This window comes from Apis laboriosa, unplaced genomic scaffold (assembly GCF_014066325.1).
Source record: "Apis laboriosa isolate Shangri-la unplaced genomic scaffold, ASM1406632v1 scaffold15_cov152, whole genome shotgun sequence".
In the NCBI taxonomy this organism is placed as follows: Eukaryota; Metazoa; Arthropoda; class Insecta; order Hymenoptera; family Apidae; genus Apis; species Apis laboriosa.
In genome coordinates this window covers 642,030-669,787 of record NW_025222086.1, presented here as the reverse complement: position 1 = coordinate 669,787, position 27,758 = coordinate 642,030, and the positions used below count along the sequence as shown (strand labels likewise).

At 27.2% G+C, this 27,758-nt stretch overlaps 4 protein-coding genes across 16 annotated transcripts in view; 2 read left to right on the top strand and 2 right to left on the bottom strand.

Annotated features, from left to right (window-relative positions):
- Positions 1-3,360, top strand: part of LOC122710902 (protein tyrosine phosphatase type IVA 1) — a 68,122-nt gene extending 64,762 nt beyond the window's left edge. For all 5 annotated transcript variants that reach the window (XM_043929131.1, XM_043929134.1, XM_043929132.1 and 2 more), the window contains exons 5-6: positions 10-176; positions 260-3,360. In XM_043929131.1, coding sequence (XP_043785066.1) covers positions 10-176; positions 260-371 — 279 coding nt within the window. In that variant the 3' untranslated portion in view covers positions 372-3,360. The remainder of the gene's footprint in view (positions 1-9; positions 177-259) is intronic.
- A 1,541-nt stretch (positions 3,361-4,901) lies between these two features.
- Positions 4,902-6,733, bottom strand: LOC122710900 (proteasome inhibitor PI31 subunit). Of its 2 annotated transcripts, none has more exons than XM_043929128.1 (5): positions 6,529-6,733; positions 6,087-6,236; positions 5,759-6,018; positions 5,131-5,280; positions 4,902-5,055 (listed from the first exon to the last, which is right to left on the bottom strand). In XM_043929128.1, exons 1-5 carry the CDS (start codon positions 6,673-6,675, stop codon positions 4,929-4,931), a joined length of 834 nt encoding a protein of 277 aa, XP_043785063.1. In that variant the 5' UTR covers positions 6,676-6,733; the 3' UTR covers positions 4,902-4,928. The 2 variants fall into 2 exon arrangements, with proteins under 2 accessions (XP_043785063.1, XP_043785064.1); XM_043929129.1 differs by having other exon boundaries at positions 6,099-6,236.
- A 391-nt stretch (positions 6,734-7,124) lies between these two features.
- LOC122710899 (DNA repair protein XRCC1) lies at positions 7,125-8,867 on the bottom strand. Its single transcript, XM_043929127.1, has 2 exons — positions 7,429-8,867; positions 7,125-7,349 (listed from the first exon to the last, which is right to left on the bottom strand). Exons 1-2 carry the CDS (start codon positions 8,760-8,762, stop codon positions 7,211-7,213), a joined length of 1,473 nt encoding a protein of 490 aa, XP_043785062.1. The 5' UTR covers positions 8,763-8,867; the 3' UTR covers positions 7,125-7,210.
- A 784-nt stretch (positions 8,868-9,651) lies between these two features.
- The window catches only part of LOC122710888 (kinesin-like protein KIF13B), a 128,126-nt gene continuing 110,019 nt past the window's right edge, over positions 9,652-27,758 (top strand). For 5 of the 8 annotated variants that reach the window (XM_043929103.1, XM_043929101.1, XM_043929102.1 and 2 more), the window contains exons 1-5: positions 9,652-9,662; positions 9,957-10,033; positions 10,656-10,674; positions 10,939-11,000; positions 11,910-12,293. In XM_043929103.1, the coding sequence (XP_043785038.1) occupies positions 12,239-12,293 (55 nt within the window). In that variant the 5' untranslated portion in view covers positions 9,652-9,662; positions 9,957-10,033; positions 10,656-10,674; positions 10,939-11,000; positions 11,910-12,238. Of the gene's footprint in view, positions 9,663-9,954; positions 10,034-10,655; positions 10,675-10,938; positions 11,001-11,909; positions 12,294-27,758 lie in introns of those variants that run through there. The other 3 variants (XM_043929105.1, XM_043929106.1, XM_043929107.1) reach the window with 3 other exon arrangements.

Here is a 27,758-nt window from a genome sequence, read left to right as displayed (position 1 = left end):
GATTTTCAGGTTATCGATGAATGGTTTGAATTGCTAAAAAATCGATTCCGCGAGTCTCCAGATGCATGTGTGGCAGTACATTGTGTTGCAGGACTTGGTAGAGCACCGGTCTTAGTTGCACTTGCTCTTATTGAGTTGGGACTAAAATACGAAGATGCAGTCGCGTTAATTAGAGAGTGAGTATATATATTTGAATTTTCTTAGTTTTCATATATTATTTATTTTGTTATAATTATAAAAATGATATTCATTTATCTAGCAAAAGACGAGGAGCCATCAATTCAAAGCAGCTGGCCTATCTTGAGAAATATCGTCCCAAGTCTCGGTTGAAGCTCAAAAATGGACAAAAAAACTCCTGCTGCGTCCAATAGATCAAACGATTTCTTTAAAAAGTTACTAATTCATACTGATTGGTATACCTAATTGTATAGGTTTTCGCGCCTGATAACAAGAGACATACTGTATTGACTCTGTTCTGAATCTGGCCTATCAATGGAAATGCAACCGAACCATTTATAAAATAATTTTAATGATATTTTGCATTATTTGATTTTCCAGCATAAATGAAACAATTTAAAATAAAAATAAATTGCATATAATTGTTTGCACTTTTCTTTTATGAAATTTTTGTATTTATTTTTGATACTAAATTAATATTACATGTTATAGAACAGAGAAAGCCTTCTAAACGTGATATATATAGTAATAAAATTTTAATGGATCTGATCATTTGTATAATAAATAAAAAATTGGATCAACTTATACGTTTTATAATAATACTTAGTATCTCATTTAAGATTATTGCGTACAAGTATTCTAGAAGGCTGCATTTACTTGGTCCAATAAAATAAGACATATAATGTTGATAATTAATTTTTGAACATAGTTAATACGTTATTTATGCGACATATTTTAAGGATGGTTGGAGCAAGCATCTTTGGAATAATATGATTTTTAGTGAAAATGGTTCCTTTGGTATTGCAATTGTATTCAGCCATCATCAAATTTAGCTATTTAGAGAATTAGTGCAATAAAAAAAATCTCACGTTTCCCAGAATAAATGAATATCCTATCAACTACAGTTTTAAGTAATTCAATATATTTACTTTTAAATTGAGATTGAATACATATTTTTTGCAGATGTTTTGCATATAACACAAGCAAAAAAAAAAAAAAAACAGAATTTAAATATATACTTAATAAATTTTTTTGCAATTGTTGGAATAGTATGTATTAAAAACATGAATCTTTAACAAAGTGTGGTTAGTACATGTTATCTCTGTCAAAAAAATAAATTTATACAATCTGTTAATTTAATTCAATTTATAAAAATAGATGTAATAGACATTGAATCAGTGTATAACACTGTTTTCTATTTTATACTATCAAATCAAATTTAATACATTGTTAGAAATCAACGTTGAACTTGTGACATATATTTTCATATACTTACCACACTTGTAAAAAAAAAAACCGAAATTTGTATAAAATAAAACGATTTAATAAAAGTGTACAGGTATTTAAAATTTGTAAACATTAATTTTTAAAATATAACTCTTAAATAAAAAAAAAATTGTGTTGCATTTCCAGTGGCATGCCGAATTGATGAGTGTTCTTAACTCTTACTGGACTTGGAATCTGCGTTAACTTGAAATAACGAATATTGCGAAACAAAGTGAAGAAAGAAAATCACTCCAGAGTTATATATCACTTTTATCGTAGCTTAACGGCAATTTCACCAAAATTTTTTAAAACATCCACTTTTATTCGATAAATTTTAAAAAGCTGCATACGCATTTTGTGTGAAGCATATATTGTAATCGTATTCGCAATTTTGGTAAAATTGTCGGTGATGCTGTACGCCACACTAAACTGTGTTCAAAAGATAGAAAAAAAATTCGCTCCTAAACTAATGAATGTAATACTTAGATCATTTCATAAGTCTGACGATTTAATGTGAATGTACGTTTTTGTATTATAATACATAGAATTGTGTTTATAATCGTTTCTTGTGCTTATAGCAATGGTTGTATACAAGAGTGATGTGACGAATTATCATAGTCGATGTTTGTATTTTTTTTTTTTTTTTTTTTTTTTTTTTTTTTTTTTTTTTTTTTTTTTTTTTTTTCATTTTTGATGATTAGTGTATAAGAATCCTGAATGACGTTTTTCTACGAGATTATTGACTAATGATGAATTCATTGCATGATACGCCAATGATAAAATATTCGTCCTTTTTGTGCATAATTTTTAAATATCATCTATAACTGTTGTACATTCACCATAATCGCAGACTCGAAATGAAATTTGAACCTGGTACAGCTCCTTTTTTGTAATGTTAAAAAAACTGCAATATTTTTTACCAGAGGATGGGACGAGGGATATTCGTAAAAAAAAAGAAAAATTATCGAGCCTTAGATCCGAAATTCAATAATCTTCTAATTATTCAATTTTTTTTCTCCGTAGATTATTGTAACAATTATCATAATCGGTGAAATGTTCTTTATTTCTTCTTTTTGAATATGATTTTTTTTTAAAGTAAGATATTGATACTTTAATTAGGTATACCTAGCAATTGATTGTAAAAGTTACCAACGAATTTTTATCATGTGGAAATTAATTTTGCACGTCGATTCACTTCTTCAAGCGGTTATACTTCATTGTAGTGAAGTAATTACGTATATGAGTGAACATATTTTATCTGTGATACATTTTTTGCGAAAAAAAAATCGAAAATTAGAAGGGATTAATGATTGGGCTTATTGAAAACGTGCTACCTGTGAAAATGACGTTTAAAAATCTTTTCAAGGTTAGAGCCCACATTTTTAAATCGAATAATCAATGGGCATTCGTAGATTATTTAAAATTATATTTAGAGACATATTTTGATCTGAATATTTACTATTTCGCGTAGTCACAGAATATTAGAAGAAGAAAAAAAAACTTTTATTCTCGAAGAATTGAATCGAAGCTATCAAATTTTATTTTATTTTTTTGAAAAAAAAAATAGCGATTGAGAAAATCGTTTCATACGATGATTCTATTTTATGTTAAAAAGAAAATGTTTCAATTCATGTGAATAACAAGAACAGGAACAACTTAGGTAGCAAAGAAATCCTCTATTTTGAACCGACGTAATGAAGTAAGAACAGTCACTCCTTTCGAATCGATTATGCAAAAAATAAATTTAACGAGTTAGCGCAATTTAAACAAGAATTACTATTATTATATATTTGATTTGTTAATGTAATTTCCTACCTACTGCTGTATTAATTGATTAAATTAAATGAAGAATTTTGTTATATTGTAAAACATCAGTAATGAAATAAAAAAGAATGGAAGTCGTTTTGTGAAGAAATATTTTGTGATGTATCACTTACATATATGTCTGATGCGTTGCCAAAATAAAATATCTCTTTGCGATCTTTCTTTTGCAAACAAATGGAATTGTTTATTTAAAATAATTATTCTTTTCCATTTTTTCTCTTTTTTGCAAAATTAGAAATATTTATAATAATAATAATAATAATAATAATATGTAATAATTATGATCTAAATCGATATATTTTATGTATTCATTTTACATGAATATATTGTATTCTGAGAGAGTTTCGTAATAAGCTAAGATTTTATGCCATTATGTCTTATCTTTATCTTAATGAAGTTGTTTTAATTATATCGTTATCTCAATTAATCAATGTCAATCAACGAAAAACAAAAGCATTAAACTATAGACGAGATATAAAATAGACTTAACATTCGATATATACTTTTGTCCCATGCCTCGTAGAAACATTAGGATTTTCTTAAATTCATTTTAGTATTATTTTCAACGTTATTGATTCGATTCAAATTAAAATTGCAATGTTAATAATGGTCGAAATTAAAATTAAATTTCAATAATTTTATAAATAAATCATTTTTTGATAAATTGTTTCAAAATTTTGTCCTACTTCATTTATTATTGGGCTAGACTTTTATTTGTTTAAATTCGTTGTTATCGAGGATTATATATCAGGATATATTGTTTTACGAGGTTGACATTGTAGAGATACATTGTAAAACTAAAAATGTAATATCTATATTTTTTATATTAAAGATTAAGGCACATTGTAGTTTTGGAAGAGAAATGATGAATGTGTGTTCAATTAACATCCCATGAAATATTTTGTTTGTGGTAGAGATAGGGAAAAAATTAGGCAGTTATATTCAGAAAGAAACTAATATAGACAAAGAGAACAAATAAAGAAAAGGATAGAGATAGGATAAAAATTAGAAAATCAGCGCCATCTCTGGAGTGGCGCAAATGAAACTAATATAACAAAGAGAGAAAATAATAAGAAAAGAATAGAAATAGAATAAGAAATGACTGCTGGCGTCATCTCTTGAAAGTTATACAAATTTAAAATTCTTTAGTACTCAAGAGATGGCGCTAAAAATGAATTCTCACTTTATCTATCTTTTTCTCCTTATTTATTCTCCTTGTCTATGCTTTTTTTTTGTCTAAGGCACATTAGAGATGGCGCTGATATCATAATTTTTGATATATTTTTCTCTATATGTTTTCTTTATCCGTATTTATTTTATTGCATTTATATAAATTATAATAACAAAGGAATCAAAAAAGTTTAAAATATTTTTAATAAAAAAACAAGATAACAGTTTATATATTTTTATTATATATCATTTATTAAGATATATATAAAAATAAAACATAATAATAGAATAAAATGAATGAGTGTCGTTGTTACGCATCGTTAAAATATTTTTCAAAAATCTTTTTTTTACATAGAAGTAAAATCGTTTATTTAATATTGCTTCATTAAATTTAATTTTTTTTTTATATAATCATATATTTCGAATAAGATAAAAATAAAGTGTATAATAATAAATCTTAGCGATATATTTTTCGTTACATTTTGTTCATTTTACATAAACATATCATTGTATCCTGGAGGAGGTAAATGATCATTATCTGGATCACGTCGTGGTCTTGGTGGATCAAGATCTGGTGGACCAAAAGGATCGAATCTTGCAAACGGCGGAACCGCGCCACTGTAATAAGATAATTTTTTAATATTTTTTATATGCAAATTAAAATAAAATATTATCATTATTTTATTAACTTACGATGGTAATCTGCCAGGAACTCCTAAAGCTGGTCTATATGGATCTATACGATTACGTTGCGGTGAAAATGGATCAAAAATCATACCACCGCCGCGTCCTAATGGATTTAAATCTGCGGCTCCTACATTTGTAGGATCAACTGCAGGACGCCTTTAAAATTTTAAATAAAAATTTTAATTAAATATTTTTTTAAGAAATATATAAAGATATTATTTGCTATATAAGAAAATATTATATTGAAAAAAGAAAATGTAATTATTTTAGGCATGTCATGGAGATAATAAAAATATTTATACCAATTACGTTTGCGGGATCAATAGTAGTGAAATATAAGACTTAATTCTGACTTTTTCGAAAAAAGAGATTATTTTTTCATGCTTGAAATTAAATGGTTAAGATTCATAATTCAAAAATTGATACAAAGTCATCCAGATTTATATCATCATTATGAAAATTCTGTAAAGATGTTTCACATATTATTTTCAAATTTAATACAATTGAAATCGCATCGATTCTCTTTTTTTTGTCTCCCTGTCAGGCCTTTTATTTAATTATAATTAAAACAGAGATTTTTAATTAAACTTTTTATGATAAGATCAATTTTTTTATGAATCGATGCGAGTATTACCATTGTGATGATGCAAATGAAGATTGTGGCAATACCCTTAATGGATCACCCCTTAATGAATCATCTTCAGGTGTATTATATATTGTTTGAGTAGAATTTTCTGTTGTATTACTAGGAATTAATGTATCTATAATATCTGTTTGAATTATATTTATAATATTTTGATATGAAGGTATTACAACTTCCAATGTTCCATGGAGATCATTTATAGTTTGATTAATTGGAAACTGAATGCTAGATACTTTTTGATCATGAATTTTCTGTAAAATAGAATATTCATAAATATTATTTTGTCACTCTTCATTTAAAAGATTATTATTTAAATTACCAATAAATTTACAAGTAGATCTTCATCAGATTTTATACCATGGAATATGAATAATTTTCCATTATTTATGTAACGTAATGTATAACTTGGTTGCATGTTCCATCCTTCTGGAAGTAATTGTGATCCTTTTTCTGATGGTTCAAATACTTTCTACAACCAAAAATTATTATAAGAAAATTAATATATATTTATATATTTTATGTTATAATTTTTGTGAATTTAAATCATGACAATATGTAATTACAATAAAATTATTATTTAATTAATTAAATTATTTATCATAATTGACATATAATTAATATAGGTTATGTATTATAAAATTTTAGTAACTTCTTATAATTTAATTTCTTATTTATACAAATAGATTATGCTGAAAAATTATTATAAAAAATTCTATAATTGCGCAATAGTTTGTAAAAACAAGAGTTCTTTAGTAACTTACAGAATCGCCGATTCCAATGCATCTAAATCCCTGTTTTATAAGATACCAATGAATGAACAGAATTAATAAATCCTCCTTTTTTGTAATTTGTTTATTGTATATTTCTTGGAAAAGTTCAAAACCAAATATATTATTTGTATCAACCATTTTAACACTTAGTGACAAACAAGTTTTGAAGTTTCTCGATTTGTATTTACGCCATTGGTGTTTCAATGCAATTGACGATTTGCTTTCCGGATAGTAAAATATTTTTTTGGTAATTTACATATTATATATTATAATTGCTAAAAATAAATATGAATCTCATTTTTAATTTTTTAAATTTATTAGTTAAAATTTTATGTAATTAAATCATTGTGTAATTTTGTTGCATTACCGCCAAACAATTGAATTTTTTAAATTTCACATTTCTAAATTCAAATTTTTGTTATGGTATCTAAGATACGTAGATTTTTGTTAAAACATAGAATTTTATATAAATATTTATTATAAAATGTGAAAGAATATATTACAAATTTTTATGTAATAAGATTTATTATTATCAATATTATAGAAATTTTATGTGTTATTAATAATAAGTAAATTTTTTACAAAAATTAATTTATTTAATATTTTTATTATGTACATATTAGATTCTGCTTTAGAAGATAATATAAACATATTATATTAGAAAATATTCATCTTAATAATTAGAATCTGAATCAGTATCTTGATCAAATGCATTAATTATTCTAGGTGGAGATGAACTACCTAAAATTTCTTCTTCACTTTCAGGTTCAGATTTATCTTTGATATCCAAAGCATAACGCCTCCAAGGAAATCTAAAACAAAATTTAAAAAATTATATAATATTTTTATTTGTTTTATTGTACTATAGATTAGAATTATAATTTATTATACCTTTTCTTTTCATTAAAACAATCTTCAATAAAATTGTGTGTAACAATTTTAGAATAGTTCTTTAATTGTTGATGCTTTGGTGTATTTTTAAAGGCACAAATTAAATGAGAGCATTTTTTATTAGTTGTATTGGGATCAGCAACATATTTTGCTCCCATTTGAAGAGCCTTTTTCCTAATTTCATCTCTCTGTGGATTAACATAACCACTAAGTGAAAATGATACATCTTCAAAAAGCTTTGAAAATAATTTTTTTGGTCTTTGATTATCTTGCTTTTTTGCAACTTTTTCTGACCTGGTTGTTAGTTTAGGTTTTGATAATAATCCACAATTATTGCATATTTTATTTTCAGATTCATCTTGACATTGAGGACAATCTTGTTTTTTTTTATTTATATTTTCTTTTGATGAACCTTCTTCAGGACTTAAAGAACGTTTTTTACTATTTATATTACTATATTTTTGGTTTTCGTTCTTTTTTGTATCTTTTTTATTTATTTTAAATGAAGGTGAAGATACAATATCACCAAATGGAGTTCTTATTACTGGTTTATCATTTTCAATTTTTTTATTTTTTTGTTTAGAATCATTTATTGAAATTGAACTATTAGATTCTTTTTTTTTAGTTCCAAATACTTCTTCTTTTTTTCCAGCTTCTAATTTTTCCAATAGTGGTCTTTTCATTGGTTCTCTATTCTCTTCTTGTCGTATAGAAAAATTATTCATACTAGTTTCTTTAATCTTTGCAAGTAATTCACTTTTATAATCTGGTTTTTTATTGTTTATCATTTTCATATATTTTTCTTTTAAATTATCTATTAATTTGTCAGTATCTTCTTCTGGATTTTTCAATTTAAATCTTCCAAAAATATCTAACCCTAAATCAACTACAACTTCTGTTTTCAATACAATAAAAGATAATCCAAATAATTCTTTTAAATTTGCAGATTGCATGCAAGTTACTTTTACACGATCAAACTTTATTTTTAATGTGTCTGGATTAAGATCTTTTTTTGCAAATATCTGTACTTGATCTTTAAATTGGCCATTGACAGCTTCATCATGTGTTAAAAATTGATGATTTACAATAGGAATCCAATTGTCAGGCTCCGATGAAGTAGAAGCAGTAACAACTACTACACAACTACGATAATTGCCAATGTCTAAACCAGTAATACAAGATGGTTCTGCCATTTGAAATATAACAGTAGCAAGCATTTCTCCAGGTTTGGCACAACGCCATGAAGAATTTGAACGATGTTGCAAAAGATTAGAAACAGGATAGGATGAGTGTTCTGAAGAACAACTTATTACTTTAGCAAGTTTAATAATCATTGATGATATTTTAAATTGATGAGACTTATAAAATAAAACACATTTATATTTTTATAGTTTAGAAAAAATTAATAGTTATCTAAAAATAAATCGATTTAACACATACCGCCAAAATTATTAATAAGAAGTGTATAGTATGTAAAAAGGCTATCGAGAATTTTATCGATATAGCTGATAATGTCGAAATGTTTTCGATATATAATTCGAGATATCGAAAATTCAATATGGAATTTATTATTTAATATATTAATTTTATCACAAGAAAAGTAAAATGTATTGTATCTTTTTATATTTCAATATTTTATAATAAAAAATTTAATTTGAGAAAAATTAATTTTTGCCAAAAAACGCTTTTTGAAAATTACTATCTAGAAATTTTTATATTAATGATAATTAGAATTTAAATTTTAAATAAATGTGAAATTATAAATAAACTATAAATTAAAGTAAAGTATTAATTTTATAATTTTCTAATCTTATATCATTAATATTTTATAATTTATATTTTATCATAAAAATATAAATTCGAAGAAAATGAAAAAAATTATACTAAATAAATATAAAATAATAATGTTAAATTATATTTTAGAATAGAAAAAATGTATAAATATTATATATAATATATACTATAAAATATTATAATAAATAAAAAAATATAACAGTAAAAAAATGTAAGTGTAAAATTTAAAAAAATTTATTCTTATTATATTTTTAATAATATGTTATTATCTTTAATTTATAGTTAAAATGTTATACACTAATTTAATTTTGCGCGCGATTATAAGCGAATAAGAAACCATAACATTCCGGCCAATAGAATAACAATAAGGCGAAGCTGCGCAGCGACATGTCATTCTACCGCCGAAAATCGTGTTGATAGGACATATTACGCCGGCAGAGGTAAGTAATTGCGTAAAATTTTTATTAATACGTATTCTTTTATAATTTATAAACAATTAGAAATTATTTAATTATATCATTTAATTATTTATTAATTATTTATTAATTATTTATTAAATATATCAAAATTAAATAGTTTCGTAAACTTTAGTATCGTTTTATTTTGATAATTTTTGATTGTTATCGATAAATTGTATTATAAATTTTTAAGTTAGGATTTAAGTTGAATTTATTATATTATTTTGAATTTTATGATTTATGATTTTTATTTATACAAATTATCGTTATTTTTAGATCGATATCGGAGAAATAATAGTTTAGAGCATATATAAAATGTACGATGATTTGTCAATGACTTTCCTGCAAATTTGGTAAGATTTTATTTCTTTTATCAAAAGTATGTATAGATTTTATTTTTTTAATCATATTAAAAACAAAAGTAATGAGTTTATTATAATTAATTTTATTTCGTAAAATTAAATTATTGAAATGATGTATGTTTTGTTTATAAATAGATCTATCTGCATAGTAATTTTATGTTATTTATATATCTGTCTTTTTCTATTATGTATATACATGAATACGTGTATCTATTCTAAAAACATTCTTTGGGACATAATTTTTTTCAAGAAATTAGAGGTTTATGTTTATGCACATGTAATACATATTTTTTATCATTCATAATATTATTATATTAATAATAACTTATTAATTTATAACTTATAACTTATTAATAGAATAATATTATGATAAAAATATATATTGATAAAATGAATAAAAAATGTGTATTAATATTAATTAATAATAGATAGAATATAATTGATTTTATCTGGATTAAATTATTTTTTTTAATGATTTATTTGATTATAAATAACATGTAGTTTCTATTACGAACTTTTAAGATGAAATTTTAATATTTTTCTTGTTTTATTTTAATATAAACATTTTTGTAAATATATTTTATTTTAAAATTTTTTATTTTTTTTGTTACAGTTTAATTTTGTGTTATAAGGTAAGAAAAATTTCAACATTCATAAATAATTGTGCGCAATATAGTTATTTGAATTAGCATTTATTATACTATATTACAATACATATTTTTCATAGTTTTTAAAACATGATAGATTTAATTAAATTGAATTTTAATAGTTATTTGCGAAAATAAAGTCAATGTTTATTCATTGATTATAATTTAAATGGACGAATTAATATTGTTTTATTTACTTTTTAATTTTATATTTTATTTTTTAATTATATGTTTTTGATATTATTTTAGAATTCGATATTATTAGAGTCAATTCATCAAGAAAATAATGGAATCATCTTTCACATGAAAAGGTAATCTTTTATTCTATATAAATTTTTATTTTTTTATCGAAACAGAATCATTAGATTTATAAAAAATTTAAATTTTTTAGTCCAAATTTGTACTTTCTCTATAATTGGCAATAGCTAGTCTCAAATTAGTGTCTTTTTTAGGAGGCACTACTGTATATCGTTTTCAAATGATTTGAATGTAATTTTTATATTAGTCATAAAAAATTGCAGAAGGCGTAAAAAACACTCTAATCTTTTCAAAGTCGGTATTTCAGAATATATGATGCAAAATTTCATAAGATGTCAGTTATCTCATGTATTTTGTTACCAATTTTTGATAATTTAAAATATCGAGTGAAGATTAAAAAGAAAAAAAAAAGAATTTGCTGTTTACGACATAAATTTAATACAGCAATTAATATTCAACTACTTGAAGAGAAAGAAAAGAAATGTATAGTTCTAATTTATCTATAAATATATTCAAAGTATCTTTCAACTATTTATGTAAAAATTTATATATTATTATTAAATTGCTAAATTTATATATATAAATTAAATTATAATATATAATATTATATATTATATATATTATATATTATATTTTAATATATTATATATTATATTTTATATATTATATTTTATTATATATTATATTTTCATATTATATAATAGGATACGAAATAATCAAACAATATTATTAATCAATGTAATATTTTTATTTTTATTTAGAATAATTTTTTAAAATTTTATAATTTGTTAAAACATAAGTAGTTTTTATATTTATTCTATCATATATAGTAATTTTTTTCAATAAATAAAATATGCGAAACTTTTTCAGAAGAAGAAAATATATTTGCATATTTTGAATAGCGCGGGGATTTGTATTCAAAATCTTTTTATCGATTGATAACTTGCGATTGAAACTTTTAGTTTCATATTTGACCACTAGATGGTAGACGGCAGGACACGTGACGTCACAGGACTCGAAGCTCTCGAGCGTTCCTAGCGGCAGTTCTTAGAAGTACGTTCACTCGATAGGACGATTGTCGTCTGGCGCACGACAAGCTTCAAGCAATATGGCGAAGTGTGTCATGGGCTCGGTGAGACGTAGTGTCGTTTGAAAAGATGAAAAGTTCGCGGAATGGGTTGAGAATAATGTAGCGCTATGAAGATCGTGTGAATATTATATTTGTGTATTCAAAAGCATTGAGTTGTTCCTTGTGATCGGGATATACAGTGCGCGTTACCGGTGTGAAATCATGGCTACGGATAAAATAAAGGTTGCCGTTCGGGTTCGGCCGTTCAATCGTAGAGGTATGTATTTTTAAAATAAATATCATTATTTTATGATCTTTTCTTCCATTATTATTCCATTGTTTGCCGTTATTGGTGCGTATTGGAATATAGTATTATCGGTTGGCGATTCTAAAATCAACTTTCGATAACGTTTTACGATCGGAGTACATTTTGACAGTGACGTTTTTTCTATGGTCCACTGGATGATGGTGTTTTCACCTGCCATTTGATATGAGTTTCGTTATCTTCTCATGTTCTCTTATCTCAAATTTGTATCGGTTCTATCTATTCGAAAGGAAGCATGCATGAGATAAAAAAGAGAGTTTGTAGCTTACAAGTTCTACTTCTGTAGTGTTTACTAGTTGAATCTTTGTTATTCCTTTGTCCAAAATAAAATCCGTAAAGTCACGGATTCTTATTTCAGACATCGTTGTGCTACTTATCCTATCTCGCGAATTCTTTGACGACAAATATTCTTCACGAGCGAATTTCGTTAAAATTCCCGAATTCAAATCCGTTCATTTTACATGTTTCTCTTCCGTTTTTGTTCGTTTTGCAAAGAAAACGGAACTCATGGTTGTTGTTAGTTGTCGTACGGTAAAACCGCGTGACAAAGAGCAAACATGTGACTAAAATGCTTGAAGTGACGTTACTTGCGATGACCTTCGGACATCGAATTTCGATCGATTAGATACGCGATTCGTCCTTTTCGTGTTTCGTTTTGACTTCACGGCTATCTCGATTGACTTCTATATTATCTGAGCTTGATAACAAATTGAAACTCGTTTGCGATTCTTTATTTTTTTATTAATTTTTCGATTTATCGATATAGCATATATAGTATATATTTCATTTCATATGTATAATTATTCATCTTTAATTTAGATACTATATTATCTCTAAATTTATTACTTTGTTGCAAAATATTGTACAAATAAATATCATTACAAATATATACAAATACAAATCAATTTTTTATATATTTATAAATTGCAATAAATATTATATTTTATATTTGCATATAATAAGTAATACGATATTTAAATAATTTTTGTATACAAAGTATCAAATTTAGAGATTACGTGGTAATTAATATATTAATCTATAATAATAGCATATGTTTTCGTAAACATATTGAATCGATAGTCGATCTCGAATGTAATACATAATAAGTTTAGGTAGAGTGATAACGTGATGATGACGTTTACGAATCACCTTGCTCTTTAATTGTTAAAAGAAAAAAAAAAGAATCATAAAAGAATTTCGTTATTGCGTTTAATAGTAGAAAATCAAAATGGAGCCGCGATTGAATTATAAATTTATTTATTGTGAATTTCTTTTTCTTTCAACGAATAGCTGACAAGTAATTTTTTACTTTTATTTTCTATCACGATTTGTTCTTCGAAATTTGCCTTCTCGAGTCACTTGTTGTGAAGCAGGTGAGCATGCGTTTGTTATTTTGCATTTTGACATAATGCATCATAATCGGTGTATCGTTAACGCGCGCATTAATTGTGGAAACGCCATTAATGCTACTACCATTACTAGTGATTTTTATCCGCGAATTCGCTAGGTTAACTGCGATGGCGACACTGTATTATACATATACGAAGCTTTTGAAAATTTTTGAAAATTTTCTATGATGAATTTTTATAAATGTAGAAAAAGTTAACATAATTGTCGGATATTTCATGTTTTGTTATATTAATAAATTTACAAATATTATTTTGAATTGAATCGATTAGGATATTCTCTTCAAACCGATATATCGATATCAATCGATTTTTAATTGTGATAAAAATTCTATTGTGTGCGGTAATGAAATCATTTTTATATTTTATAATAAGATATAATTTTATATACATTATTTCATTGCTTGATTTTTAACTTCAGTCGATTATTATCGTTTTAAATGATGTAATATGTTAATTATTACTGCTCTAGCTATAGCCGAGTGCAAAGTCAATCTGGAATCAATCCATGAGATGGATCTCAAATTTGTTTCGTTCATTCATTGAAATGAAACTAGAAATATTGCGGGAGAAATCTCCTAGATCGATGATGCACTAGAATATCGAGGCTGGCCTCTAATACCGCGGATTATCAACAGGCACCACTATTCAAAGCGAAGTGCACTTTCTCCGATAATTACTCACCGTCATCGGATAATTAAGGAAATAAAAATAAACCGTTCAAGTGAGAGACGTCGATCGATATTCTCTGATCGCGGCCACTCATTGCTAATTTCTTAAGATTTAACTAGAGCCAAGGTTAAAGTTGGGAATTTTTAATGAAGTGTCTGCGTTAACCCGTTGCCTCATAAATATTCATGCGTAAATTCCTGTTCATTTTATCTCAGTTTGTTTTCTCTTTCCTAATCATTGCTTTTTCTTTACTTCCGATAAAGTGTTGAAATATAGTAGATAATCATTTCTTTGAAAAATATTTTCAATTGTACGTTATTCTTTTTACAACATATATATATATATATGTGATAAACTTTTAATATTTTTAAAATATTCCAAATAATGAAGGTAATTTCTCATTCTCTATAATTAAAAAAAAAACAAAAAAAAAATATAAAAAGACAAAAAGAATATCTGAAATATTCAAATAACAATTATTATTTGTTTCAGGTGTTTATTTCCACTTCAAATAAAAAGTGTCCACCCACTCCCCTGTAAATTTCAGTAATCCCAGTTCCACTGTATATCAATCTTCCACTTTATTTCCAATCTCTGAAAAGAGAGGAAAAAAAAGAATGCCATGTGTCAAATGGGGTATCGGAACGCGATACTGTCGATCGTTTCAGAGACGACATTCAATATGCCCCATTCGAGTGTCTTGTATCACCGGTTCACCAGGGTTGAATCGGGTCAAATGGAATCGAATTGAATAGTATCGAATCGTTTTCGACGGAGGAATGTCCGCGTTGCGGCGCGATTTTCCATCTCGATCCTTTCGGTTCAGTGTTGTCATCGTTTCCTTATTCTATAACAGGGAGGAGGGAGGAGGGGGTCGGTCGATTACGTGCAAAAGCTGACCAGGCGTTCGATCACGTGCAGGAAATATCTGGGCCAAGGATCCAAAGGAAGATTTCCGCGAGTTCAAAGCTACCGTGTCCGCCTACGTGGATGTCAAAAGTTTTTGGAACCGATTATTGTTAATTTCGTGTGATAGCTTTTAGATATATATATTAGATATATTATTATATATTAGATATATATTAGATAGATATATATAGGTTAGGTTAGAATAAAACGAATACTCTTATTTTATATTGAATTATATTTATTGTCAATATACATTATATACATATATATTGTTATAATTTTGGTAGTTATGTAATATCATGTCAAAAGTAAGAATTAATTCGCTTCCTATTAACACGAAATATCGCATGCGGTATTGTATAAATCCGATGTTATTGTATAAATAGGTATCTTTAATTCATGCTTTGAATTAAATACTCTTGCTATATTTCTTCCATCACCTTAGCTAGATGCAAACCCCCTATTGGAAAGCGTAGGTTGTCCAGCATGCAATCCAGGGTGTTACTACATAAATTGGCATCGTTGATGCTTTAATTTCGATCCTCGCTATATTTCTTCTCGGCGAATTGTAGTTTAGCTATAGTTTCAACCCCTATTGGAAAACGTGAAATGTTGCATGTGACTCAGGGTGTATTATTGCTTGCAGCTTATGCACTGACATCGTTATTGATATTTAGTGCTTTAGTTTTCGAACCTTGTTATGTTTCTTTCACCAAGCAATTTAGTGGAATTTCTATTGGAATTATGTTGCCTTCACTGTTACCACATAAATCTGTTTCCCCTGTTGTTTTAATTTTGAACTTTGTTTGTATTTTTTCATCAATGATAACTTATGTTCAGTATCTCAATTAAAGGGAAATGTCGAGTGTCATAAATCACACTTGGTATTTCCATTTATTGGATTTCCTTGTTTTCCTCTTTCAAATAACAAAAATTTTCCTGTGATTTTTTAGAATGGAGATATATGTGATTCGTACATCATTATCGTATAAATCAACATGCACTTCATTATTTGATTTAGGATGTTCCTGTCACAGATTATGAAATATATAGTTTATTTATTTATTTAATTATGTAGTGGTTAAAAAAATACAGAGGAAGAAGTATTTTAAGATTTTTCAACGTACAAACATAAATTACATAAATTTAAACAAAAAAAACATAAATTACATCCCTAATTAGCTTCCTTGTATTTCTTCCATCTAATTATAACTTAGTCATAACACAGTTTATTCGAAGGCATAAAATAAATTTATAAAATCGCGAATCTCATTTCATAAATCGATTTATTGATGCTTTAATTTTAAAATTCGCTATATTTCTTCCATCATCATATTTTAATCATCTTTTTTTCATCCCTTATTGGAAAGCGTGCAATGCATGGTTGACATTGCGTAAATTTAGAGGGGTTGTTACTTTAATTAAAGACTTCTTTATATCGTTGAAGATGGTGTATGTAATGAAATATAATCTGGACTGCGTTCATTAATTTATTTAAAAAGGAAAAGCGGAGGATTTTTTAAAGAGAGAGACAAAGATTAACTCTTTCATTCTGTTAAGATATTACTTTAGAAATTTTTGCATGCAATTGGAACGTGGTTTCAAATATAAAGGAGTTCAGGTATATACACGTGAGAATGAAATCGAGTTTTAAAGACGGGATAGAAAGTTTTGGAATAAGATTTGAAAGAAAGAAAGAGGTATGATGAAAGAATTTTAAGAAACAAAGTTTTTAACCTACTTCTTTCTTTTGATACAATTTTAATATATTCTAATTTCGATACAAAAATCTTTTTTCATAACATTTTTCGTAAAATATATATTCAAAAATCAGAAATTATGAATATATAATTAATTTCTTACATCATGGACAGTAGTATTTATTATTATTCTTAAAAAATAGGTTTGTACATTTTATAATATTTTATATAGAATAAATCAGATACTAGAATTGCGAGAAAACAATGAAGATCATTTTTTTTTCAAATTTTTCTTGAATTTTTTAAATAATTAGGGATCTTTTTTCACGTAACAATGAACACAGAAGTGTTTAAAAAGCACTTGAGCACGATTTACGATAAAGTATCGAGTGTTTTCTAAGAAGCTTAGTTCGCTAATTTTACTAACGATAATCGATTGACTTTTCAGCTGAAAATAATCTTTTCCACACTCGGTTTGGACCGATTTTCATTAATCAATTCTTTACATCCTTGATATTTCCTAGGAGTTCTTAACATTGAATTTCCTCTCTCTATGTTTTTCATAATAAAAATTTTCTTTAGATTGCCTTTAAATTTTTCTAAGATTCGAATGAAGCTTTTCAAAAAGTATACAGCATACACTATAGAGCTATAAATATGGAATCAATTTTCAAATGTATCAAATTTTATCATCGATTCAAAATTAATACAACGAATTTCAATTATTTTAATAAATTAATACACAAAAAAAAATTTCTGTGTTCAATATTCTGATCGTTGTTTTTTAATTTCTAAATTTTATCGGGCATGTTAATGATTCCAAACTATAATCTGTAGAGTATACTGCAACAGTCTGTAAAGTGGCCATGTAGGATTGGAGTGACGGAGGTCAAAATCAATCGATTTATGATATTCACGTATGACATACGGTTATGACGTTTTTGAGTTATTCATCATGTCATATCCACGACTGGCAGATTTACGTACCTACTGTCAGCTTATAGCAAATACCGATTTTTCATGCTGCTTCTTATGATTTATGTGTGTACATAGGTTACTGAAACAACTTGTACATTGCACAGGATCAAATCTTTGCCGTCCAACATTCCAAAATTTCATTTTCATTATTTTATATACGAAAATATTTTCAAAAGTTTTCAAAAGTTATTCATCAATCAATAGTATTTCTACGTTAATAAAGACTTACTTTTTGATATAATACAAAGGAATACGAGTTATAAATACACCTTGCAATTGTGAAGTGTATTTATAACTCTTTAATCGATTGTGAGATGTTAGTGATAATTTTAACGCATGCGAATTGTTGAATTACGAATTTGTGTTAAAAATTTTTGCATTTTAGGGCTGTACGCTTCTTGCAACAATTTATCTATTTAGTTTATCGCGAAGATAGGCTCTCGAGAAGAAATGATGGAATTTTATGTGGTTGATAAGCGTTATCGGAGATTGCTCGTATCTCGTTGACTTCAGAGAATCAACAACTTTGTCTATTTCGTGTAAAATGTGACATGACAGGCGGATAAATCTTTCAGAAATCGATAAATTTATTAAAAATATATAAAAAAAATTTCATTTCAATCATTATTCCCACTTTTGTTATACAATGTAACGATTTAATTGAAATCATTGTCTCTATAAAAAGAAACAATTTTATATCTATAAAAAAATTATCTAAAAAAATTATCTATAAAAAAATATCTAAAAAAAATTCCAATCCATTGTAGAAAGTGAGAATAATGCATGCAAAATTCATTTCTCGATAAGAAATCCATTATCATTATTATATATTAATTATATTCGGTTGTTGTAAGAATTGGAAAGAACAATAAGGAATCTTCAATAACGTTGCAGAACAAATGACGTAAGAAAATTCCATTGCCTCGTAAAAATTTAAATTCCTACAAAAATAATAAAATTAGAATTAATGATTAATTCTTTAGCCTTGTAAATTTATATTTGAGCATAATAATTGCGAGTAATTTTATCGAGCAAGCGAAATGAAGATAAATGTTACGACTAAATTTCGAAAAATAAAATAATATTTCTTTTCTGGAGGAAAAATTATTTTATTTTTTAAAAAAAATTCTTAAACGTGTAAATATTTATTATGCATGTTTCATACATTTTATATCCTTTGCATATATTATTAATAAAAATATGCAAGAGTTTATTGCATATTTTTATATTTATTCATCGTATTTATTTTTGCAAAATTTAATATTATAAACCTCTTTTTCGTCCCATATCTATTTTTCATTTATATTTATTCCACATATTATAATATTTAATAATTTTAAATCGAGAAATAAGGACCGGATACGGGTTTTCAAAATTAATAACACGAATATCTTGAACAATTTAGAATCTCTTAAGAAGAAGTGCATGCACTTGTGGCCCGTTCCTCTTTTAATTTGGTTGCATCTGCCCAACAACAAGGATCACCCTCGAGTGGGGTTAAAAAATAACGCATCACTTGAACTCAAGATAGAGGGAAAATATATTCCTTGGTAACTTCCGTTCCAAAAATATAAATACCGACTGACACCGAGCTTCGAGAATCGTTATTCCTGGAAATCTTTATGAAATAAATTTCCAGGAAGGGTTGCGCCTTAGGGATCGTTTTATTAATTTCAGAAATAATATCGATGCCCTTAGGTTATTTTAATGAAATCGCGTTTAAAATACATTAAAAATTCTATTTTGCATTTCATTAACGTTGTTTCTTATATATTAATATTCTTTAAAAATCGTAAAATTATTTGTAATAATTCCAAAAATTATTTCTTCAACTCTAAGGAAAAAAACTTTTCCACCTTTCAATCCTCCTTAATCCCTAACAATAATCTACGTACAACGCATAGGATCATTTTTCAACAAAATTTCAATTAAAAATTTTCTTATGTTTGAAAAAAATTCGAGAATCCTCGGTATTATTCGTGGTAAATCTTCGTAAATTATCGTTGAAAAATGATAAATCTTTTCGTTTCTTCGGCAAATTGAAACGGAAAAATAATTCGTTTGTGGCAGGATGAAAAAAAAAAAAAAAACTCTTGAAAACAGAATCCACGAAGGGTTGTACGTCGCGCTAATAACCGCACAATTCGTTGATCCCTCTTTCCAGACACCATCTTCGCCGCGTTATCGATCCACTCTCACCCTCTCGCGTCCCTTGGGGTTGTCAGGGAGTTGTATGAGCGCGTACAGGCGCGATGTCGATCGACACTTATCGAGCAAAACTGGTCTTTATCGAAAAGACCTATCTCTGTATCGTGATTCGTCGTGTCGCGGTATCATCCCACTGTCATCTTTTGTAATAATCTGCACGAACGATCATTTTGCATCGATTAACCCCGGCACGAGTTGAATTGGTTCGATGTTGGATGAATATTATGTACTTTTAACTCCTTTCTTTCTTCTTCTTTTTTTTTTTTTTATACGTGTATTTGGAATTTTGCTTTTCAAATCTATCTATCTACGAGGATAGAGAAAGGAAAGAATTGATTCTAAAGAAAATTCGTATTTAGATTAATCGAGAGTATTATTAGAGTAATCGTATTTAGATTTGTCGATCGGTTATTAAAATTTTAACGGATAATTAAAGCAAATTTCTTTTGTTTCGAATATTTGTACATATACAAATTTCGCTGTTCATCACAAATTTTTACGACAACAACTTGTTACCGAACAAGTGTTTTTACAACTTTTGTTTCCTTTCTCTTTTATACACCTCGTTAAGTCGATCACAATAACGACTATCAGCGCATTGTTTTCCATTTGCGCATTCGGTAATGACTAATTAATCCGGTGATTCATCAGAGTTCTACCGACTTTTTTTTTTATATATCTCTTTATATTTTATATTTAAACAGATCGATTAATTTATAATTGAGATATTTATCAAATTAATCACATTTAATTTTATTGTTATTTTTAATAATTAATTTTTTTTCACACGTTAAATCTAAACGATTCTCTATTCGCGTACTTATAATTTCACGATTAATTCTGAATAACATAGAAGTAATTTAAGCTTTTATCATAATTTTTTCTTCACTTTCTGTAGGCGAATTAATATTTGGTAAAAGGATTGCCTCTTTTGATAATTTTTTTCGATTCAACAACATTCATCGTTAAAAAAAAAAAAAAAAAGAAATAGAAAAAAAGAATCAAACAAAAAAGGGGAATTAAGAGCTTCTATTTTTTCGAGCTTCTATTATCGTTTTTCACTCTAGCTGTTCTGGCACCACCTTGACCCGCTTAGTTCGATTTCGATGATCGTCGAGCAAAGCTGAATTCGTTCACAAGAATTTAAAATCGAATCACTCGATTTGAAATTTCCGGATAAAAATGGCAAAAGAGCATTTTTCCTGTTTATCTTTCCTTCCTTTTTTCCCCCTCCCCCTCTCTTTTTGCATCGTCTTGAATCTTTTAATATTAATAAAAATACTAGGCTAGCCTCGTTGGTCAAACATGGTTTTCTCCTGTCGTTTAGAGAAAGTGAAACGAAGAAACGAATTCCATTAACGCGCGATTCACGAACGTGGAAAGAATTATAACGAAACCGCGTCGAATCGACGAAACTTCCAAACAATTATTTACGATTCCTGCTCGCAATTATTTATAATTTACCTGTCGGTCGACAATTGAAACGTGGAGAAATAATTTTTTTTTTTTTTCCTCGAGCATCATTTTTCGTATCGTTAAGGAAGTGAAGTGTGAATAAATAATTTTCATTTTATTCGAACGACGCAGGTATTTATTTTATTATGACGTATTTTATCTTATTTAGAATTTTATTTAACTTTATCGTATTCTTGTTACCTCATACGAATATAATTCATATTTCATATTTTATTATATTTCATTATATTCGAATATAAAATTAAAATATAATTTGTTATGAAAATGAATTTACGAGAAAATACGTTCAGAATAAATATATAAACATTTTTTTCCAATATTACTTCTATCCCTTACTGAGAAAAATTATTATTATTCCATTGAATCCATTAATTACAAAATAAATACAAAAGAATTATTTTTTTCGGTAATTAATCTGCCACACGTTACCACGCACATTCATCTTCAACAAAAAAACCTGTCTCGTTTCTCTCACGTTTCGTATGTCAAAGGTCGTTCTAAAGAAAAAAAAAGAAGAAAAAAAAAAGAGCAAAGTCGTCGATTGATGATACGCTCGATATTCCTCGATCCTCGCGAGAAAATTATCGAGGCATTCGAACGCCTCCTTTGATCCCTCCCTGACGAGTTCATTTTCCATCGAACAAACAGCCCAAAGAGCGTTCCCCATCCCCCTCCTCCCTCGATGAAGATTTTTCTCTTTCCGTCGTCGGGTTGACGTTTTGGCTCATTAAAACGTTCGAGGTGGTGGGATCCAAAGGAAAGCTCGATCTTTCTTCTCTGCGTTTGAAAGAGAGAGAGAGAGAGAGAGAGAAAGATCGAAAGGGAATTATTTACTCTCGTCGAAAGGGTATTACGGATTTTTAATAGGAAAAAATTGCGAGGAGGAAGGGAAAATATGTTTAATTCGACTGCATGAATCCAAGATTGATGACGTGATAATTAAAAAAGTAATTTGGTTTCGTAGAAAAGAATTGCAAATGTCATTCCCTTTTTTATTTATTTTATTCCTATTTAGGTATTAAATCTTTTGCGATCATAAAGAAATACTTAAAATTTTTGGATGAAATGTCCAAAGATCGCAAATTTTCAATTTTCTTCTTCGTTATAATGATACATTTATTTCTTTTCTGGGTTTTATTATTTAGGAATGATTCGATGCCATTTTTGTTCCAATTTGTTGTATTTATTTTTCGTATCAATATTGCCAATTTATTAAATCTTTTGCAATCATAAAGAAATACTTAAAATTTTTGGATGAAATGTCCAAAGATCGCAAATTTTCAATTTTCTTCTTCGTTATAATGATATATTTATTTCTCTTCTGGGTTTTATTATTTAGGAGTGATGCCATTTTTCTTCCAATTTATTGTATTTATTTTTCGTATAAATATTGCCANGAAATGTCCAAAGATCGCAAATTTTCAATTTTCTTCTTCGTTATAATGATATATTTATTTCTCTTCTGGGTTTTATTATTTAGGAGTGATTCGATGCTATTTTTCTTCCAATTTGTTGTATTTATTTTTCGTATAAATATTACCAATATTTTTAACAATCGAGAGCGGATTTCTCGAACTAGGAAAGTCGAATCGATAGAAATTTCGAAACATTTCGAACGTTTCACCTGACAAGTGATTCAACTCGTTCTAACCTTCGTATTTCCAGCGATATAAACGTGAAACCAACTCGAAAGTTCATAGTTCTTCATAACTATTAGCTCGTCATCACATTTGAACCACAGATTATTTCATATTAGAAGTGGAAATCGAGTTACTTGCCTCGTCACGAGCGATTTAACATTTTTTTTCTTTCGACATTTTGTTTCTTTAAAATAATTTTAAGTAAATAATAATTTTTTAATGTTTTGTAAATGTTTAATCAATTTGAATTTGTCTTCCGACTAAAACATAATATCGTTTGTGAAATAGAAGTCAAAGCAAACACGGTGTCGTTTGTCGTATCATTCATTGAATTATAAGCAATCGAAGTTTCAAATAAGCATTAGGTAAAACGAGATAGAGACAGTAAGGTGTGACAGAGATAGAACAGATAATTCTATAACAAGCCTCGAGCCAATATTTTTATTTATCAACTTTTTTATTTGTTTTCACTTCTAAAATCGATTACCCAAATATGTTATGGAAATATTATATTAACACTTTGTTACATATTACTCTTCCTGTTACGGATAATTTACAAATAAATGCATTAAATATGCGCCTTTTTCCCTCACGAAGTATCAAATTAAAAAAAAAACTCTACCATAAGAAGATTAATTTTACACTATGCACGTTTCATTGTACAGACACTTCTTAATTTGTCGTCACAACATATTCCAAATAAAGAATGTCTGCAGACGTATACGAGGTTGTTCATGCACGTTTGCTCATACGAAACGAAGCACCTTAAATAAGACAGGCGTGTTTCGTGGAACAGATACCATCTGGTTTCGTGGCATGTCAAGTTTTGCATGATAAATATCCCTTCTATGTGTATGAAATATATTCTGTCGATTGCACGTCGATAATTAATAACTTTTTTTTCCAAGCCAAATCAAAGCACTCGTGCCAAATTATTTTTCGATCGAGTGCATCCTGTATTAACACCATTTCTTTGATGCCAAATTCTTTTGAAAATATTGTCATCAAAGAAATGGATATTAAAAAGATAATGGTCTGGAAGTTAATAGAAATTCATTTTTTAACTTTACAACGAAGATCTATTTTTATTAATTTTTTTTTTAAATAATGTATTCAAAATAACAAAGTCTTTGTTTCGATTTATGTATTTACTCATAATGCTTGCACAACTATTTCATATTTTATACGTAAAAATTTCATATTTTATTAGGTATATCATGTGGAACAGAAATTCTATTTAAACAAAGAGCAAGATTCTTTGCAAAAGAAAACTGCAATTTCATTATGATGTATGCGCGTGTGTATGCATACCCTTTGCGAATGATAAATTATAAACTTTACTTTAATTTATATTTATCTTTGGACAAGTTCATTTTACAGTTCAAAGCATATCTAAACATTTGTTTTCGACAGGAATTTAATTCAATTATAAGATAATTGAACGAACTTGCAATGATATTATTCTTCATTGTTAATACGATAAAATTTATTTTAGTTCTTCAGAGGAGAAACAAATTTATTTATTCGAATTAGATCAAATAAATGATCTCTGTTTTTGATAAAATTTTTAAAGAAGATTTCCAAGAAATTCTTTTCAAAAAATATTTGATCAATACTTTTCCTTTGTGATCTCTCCCTGAGAGATAATTGATCCCCATCTAAAAATCGAAAACAGTGTTCAAGATAATGAAAGGATGATAGAAATATATTTATTACTTTTTCAATAAGAAAATACTCGAAAAGTCGACGTTCCTATCGAATATTCATTATCGAATCATTCGAGGTAGACGAAAAACCAGCTCCAAACATCTGTCTACCTGACAGAAGAAAAACGAAACGAGACAGTTGAAAAACGAAAACAGTGTTTGTTCAAGATGCTCTCGTGTTTGAGTAGAGATTTTCACAATGAGAGGAAAATCATTCGATCAGACTTATTCTTCGCTGATCAATAAAGAACGCTCTCCTTGAAAAATAATAATCTATAATAAAAAAGAAAGAAAGAATTGAATTCTTTTCAAATTATTGATTCAAGTATTTGTAATCCTTATAATTATGAATCAACTTTCTAACTTCAAATTTACACCAATTCAATAATTAATTAATCCACCTTCTATTTAAATTCTCTTCACGACCAAGGGATACAATTGCATTTTTCAAGAGTTGCTTCGATCCCTCCTAAATCGAGATTAAAGAACGTTTTTTCTTTTTTTTTTTTCTTTTCTGTGTTCGAATGCAGAGGTGGGTTGTGTCGTTAGGAGCCAATTAATACGTTCCATTAATCCTCTTCGTTCAATTTTCATTAGCCGCTTGACGATTCCTTCTTTGCCTTCCTCGATGCTTTTCCTCGGTTTCGAAGATACTGAAAGAGAGAGAGAGAGAGAGAGAGNAGAGAGAGAGAGAGAGAGAGAGAGAGAGAGAGAGAGAGAGAGAGAGAGAGAGAGAGAGAGAGAAATGGAAACAGCTGCCTTCAGTTAATTAGAGTCCAAGGAAGGTTCTTTGGTTTTTGTTCCTATAACTTGCTGAAATTCTTTCGTTTCCTTTTTTTTCTTTGTTCGGTCTTTTCTCTTCTTTTCTGTTTTCCATCGACCAACATTTTTTGAGGGTGGAGCGAAGAAATTAAAGAATATAAATAATCTTGGTAAACTGGAACGTTAACGGAGTGTAAAATAGGAGGGAAAAGGAATATAATGGGCAATTTTTATTCCCTTCTTCTTTTTTAGTATTTATAAATTTTGTGCCTGGAAGGAAATGATTAAAAGTTTTTTTCCAGAATTTAGAATTATCGTTGGTTTTAGTTATATTTCGTGATCGTAGCAAATAACACATTTTTTATCAATTTTAAGAAGAAATATTTTTTTCACAATAAACAGTAATCAATGATTTTAATCAAAGTTTTTATTTCAATTTCTGGCAAATTTTTCATAATTGAAGAAGAAATTTGCAAAATAATAATGGAGATAGATTCGAAATAATTAAAAATGAATTTGTATTCTTTGCTACAAAGTTTTCAATTAATTTGTTGAAGATGAGAGGGTATTATGAAGATTACATAAAATGAAGATACACAAAGGCATATTATAAATATATGTTTTTGTTGTGCAAAAAGTTTAATCACGTCTTTAGATTAAATTAAAAAATTTATATATATTTCTTAACGAGTTAAATCTTATTAATTAATTCGTATCGTAAAAAGAGATTTCAAAATTTTTTAAAATAGAAATATCTATAAATAAAGAAATAAAATGAAATCGAATTAAATATAATTCTAAATATATCTGTTATATAAAACAGAATGATATAATATAACTTTGTAAATTTCCAAAATAAAAGAGATGATATTCATGGAAAATTTCCTGCGACTCATTTTTATCTAAAAAAAAAAAAACATTCGAAACATGAAAAAAATATATAATTTGATAAATGATAAAATTTTCATCACTCTTTTCTCTCTTTTTCTTTCTCTCTCTCTCTCTCTCCATATCTCACGCGAGAATAAATAATATAATTTATAATTATTCTCTCTACATACAAGGTTCGTATTTTATGCAACGAAACTTGATACATTCGTCATCTCAATTGTATTCTATTTCATCTTAATTCTATTCATGAGATTTTTTTTCCTATTCTCATCAGATTTTCTTATGTTAATTTCAACATTGTTACGAGTGGTTATTTCATTTACGATGATTCTTATGGGAAATATTTTTCCCTTCGTGCTAGGAAAATTTATTTCATAATCCCTGAATTCTTAAAAATTGTCAAGCCTAGAATTCAAAAAAAAGAAAAAAAAGTCTTCAAATTCGCAGCTCCTTTCAAAAGGAGCTCTGTTCCAAAAGCATTTGTTGTATTTTCCCCAAATTTAAATATTCATATAAAATTGAGCAATATAAGTTTCTCAATACAATTTTATTACGTATCTTACACCAAATACATATTTTCTATATATAATTTACATTATAATTAGCCAGCCATAAGAGTTTCATTTAAATTTTCCACGATTGCATCATAAAACGAAAACTGTTTATCTCGACACCTATAAATAACGCATACAGTATCTGGAAAAAGCATATATACAGTTGCAACAATACAATTCTCCCATAATTTTCCATACATTTTCTGTTACACATAATTTACAAAAAAAATTTACAAAACCTTAGCTTTTTAAATAAACAAAAATATATCACGAATTAAATACCTCGAATAATACCGCGAATATAACTTTTTTCTTAATAACTCTATACATACTTTTTTCGGATACTGTACACCTTACACGTTACACAATCGTTACAGGAATCAACAGATCGAAAGTCCACGCAATTCCGCTCGTAACGCCCACCACGTCCATTGACATTTCCATCCGTGTGTGTCCATTGACGCCAGGGTTGACGCGCGCGATGTCGCGCAATGATTTATCGAGCGTGTCCACGC

What these genes read in the sequence shown, in the direction of transcription:
- LOC122710899 (XM_043929127.1), bottom strand. Translation starts at nt 8,762, where the DNA reads ATGATTATTAAACTTGCTAAAGTAATAAGTTGTTCTTCAGAACACTCA. An exon ending in TGTTTTAATGAAAAGAAAAG is followed by an intron (nt 7,350 to 7,428) that starts GTATAATAAATT and finishes ATTTTGTTTTAG; the next exon opens with ATTTCCTTGGAGGCGTTATG.
- LOC122710900 (XM_043929128.1), bottom strand. Translation starts at nt 6,675, where the DNA reads ATGGTTGATACAAATAATATATTTGGTTTTGAACTTTTCCAAGAAATA. An exon ending in ATCTACTTGTAAATTTATTG is followed by an intron (nt 6,019 to 6,086) that starts GTAATTTAAATA and finishes TCTATTTTACAG; the next exon opens with AAAATTCATGATCAAAAAGT. An exon ending in TCATTTGCATCATCACAATG is followed by an intron (nt 5,281 to 5,758) that starts GTAATACTCGCA and finishes AAAATTTTAAAG; the next exon opens with GCGTCCTGCAGTTGATCCTA.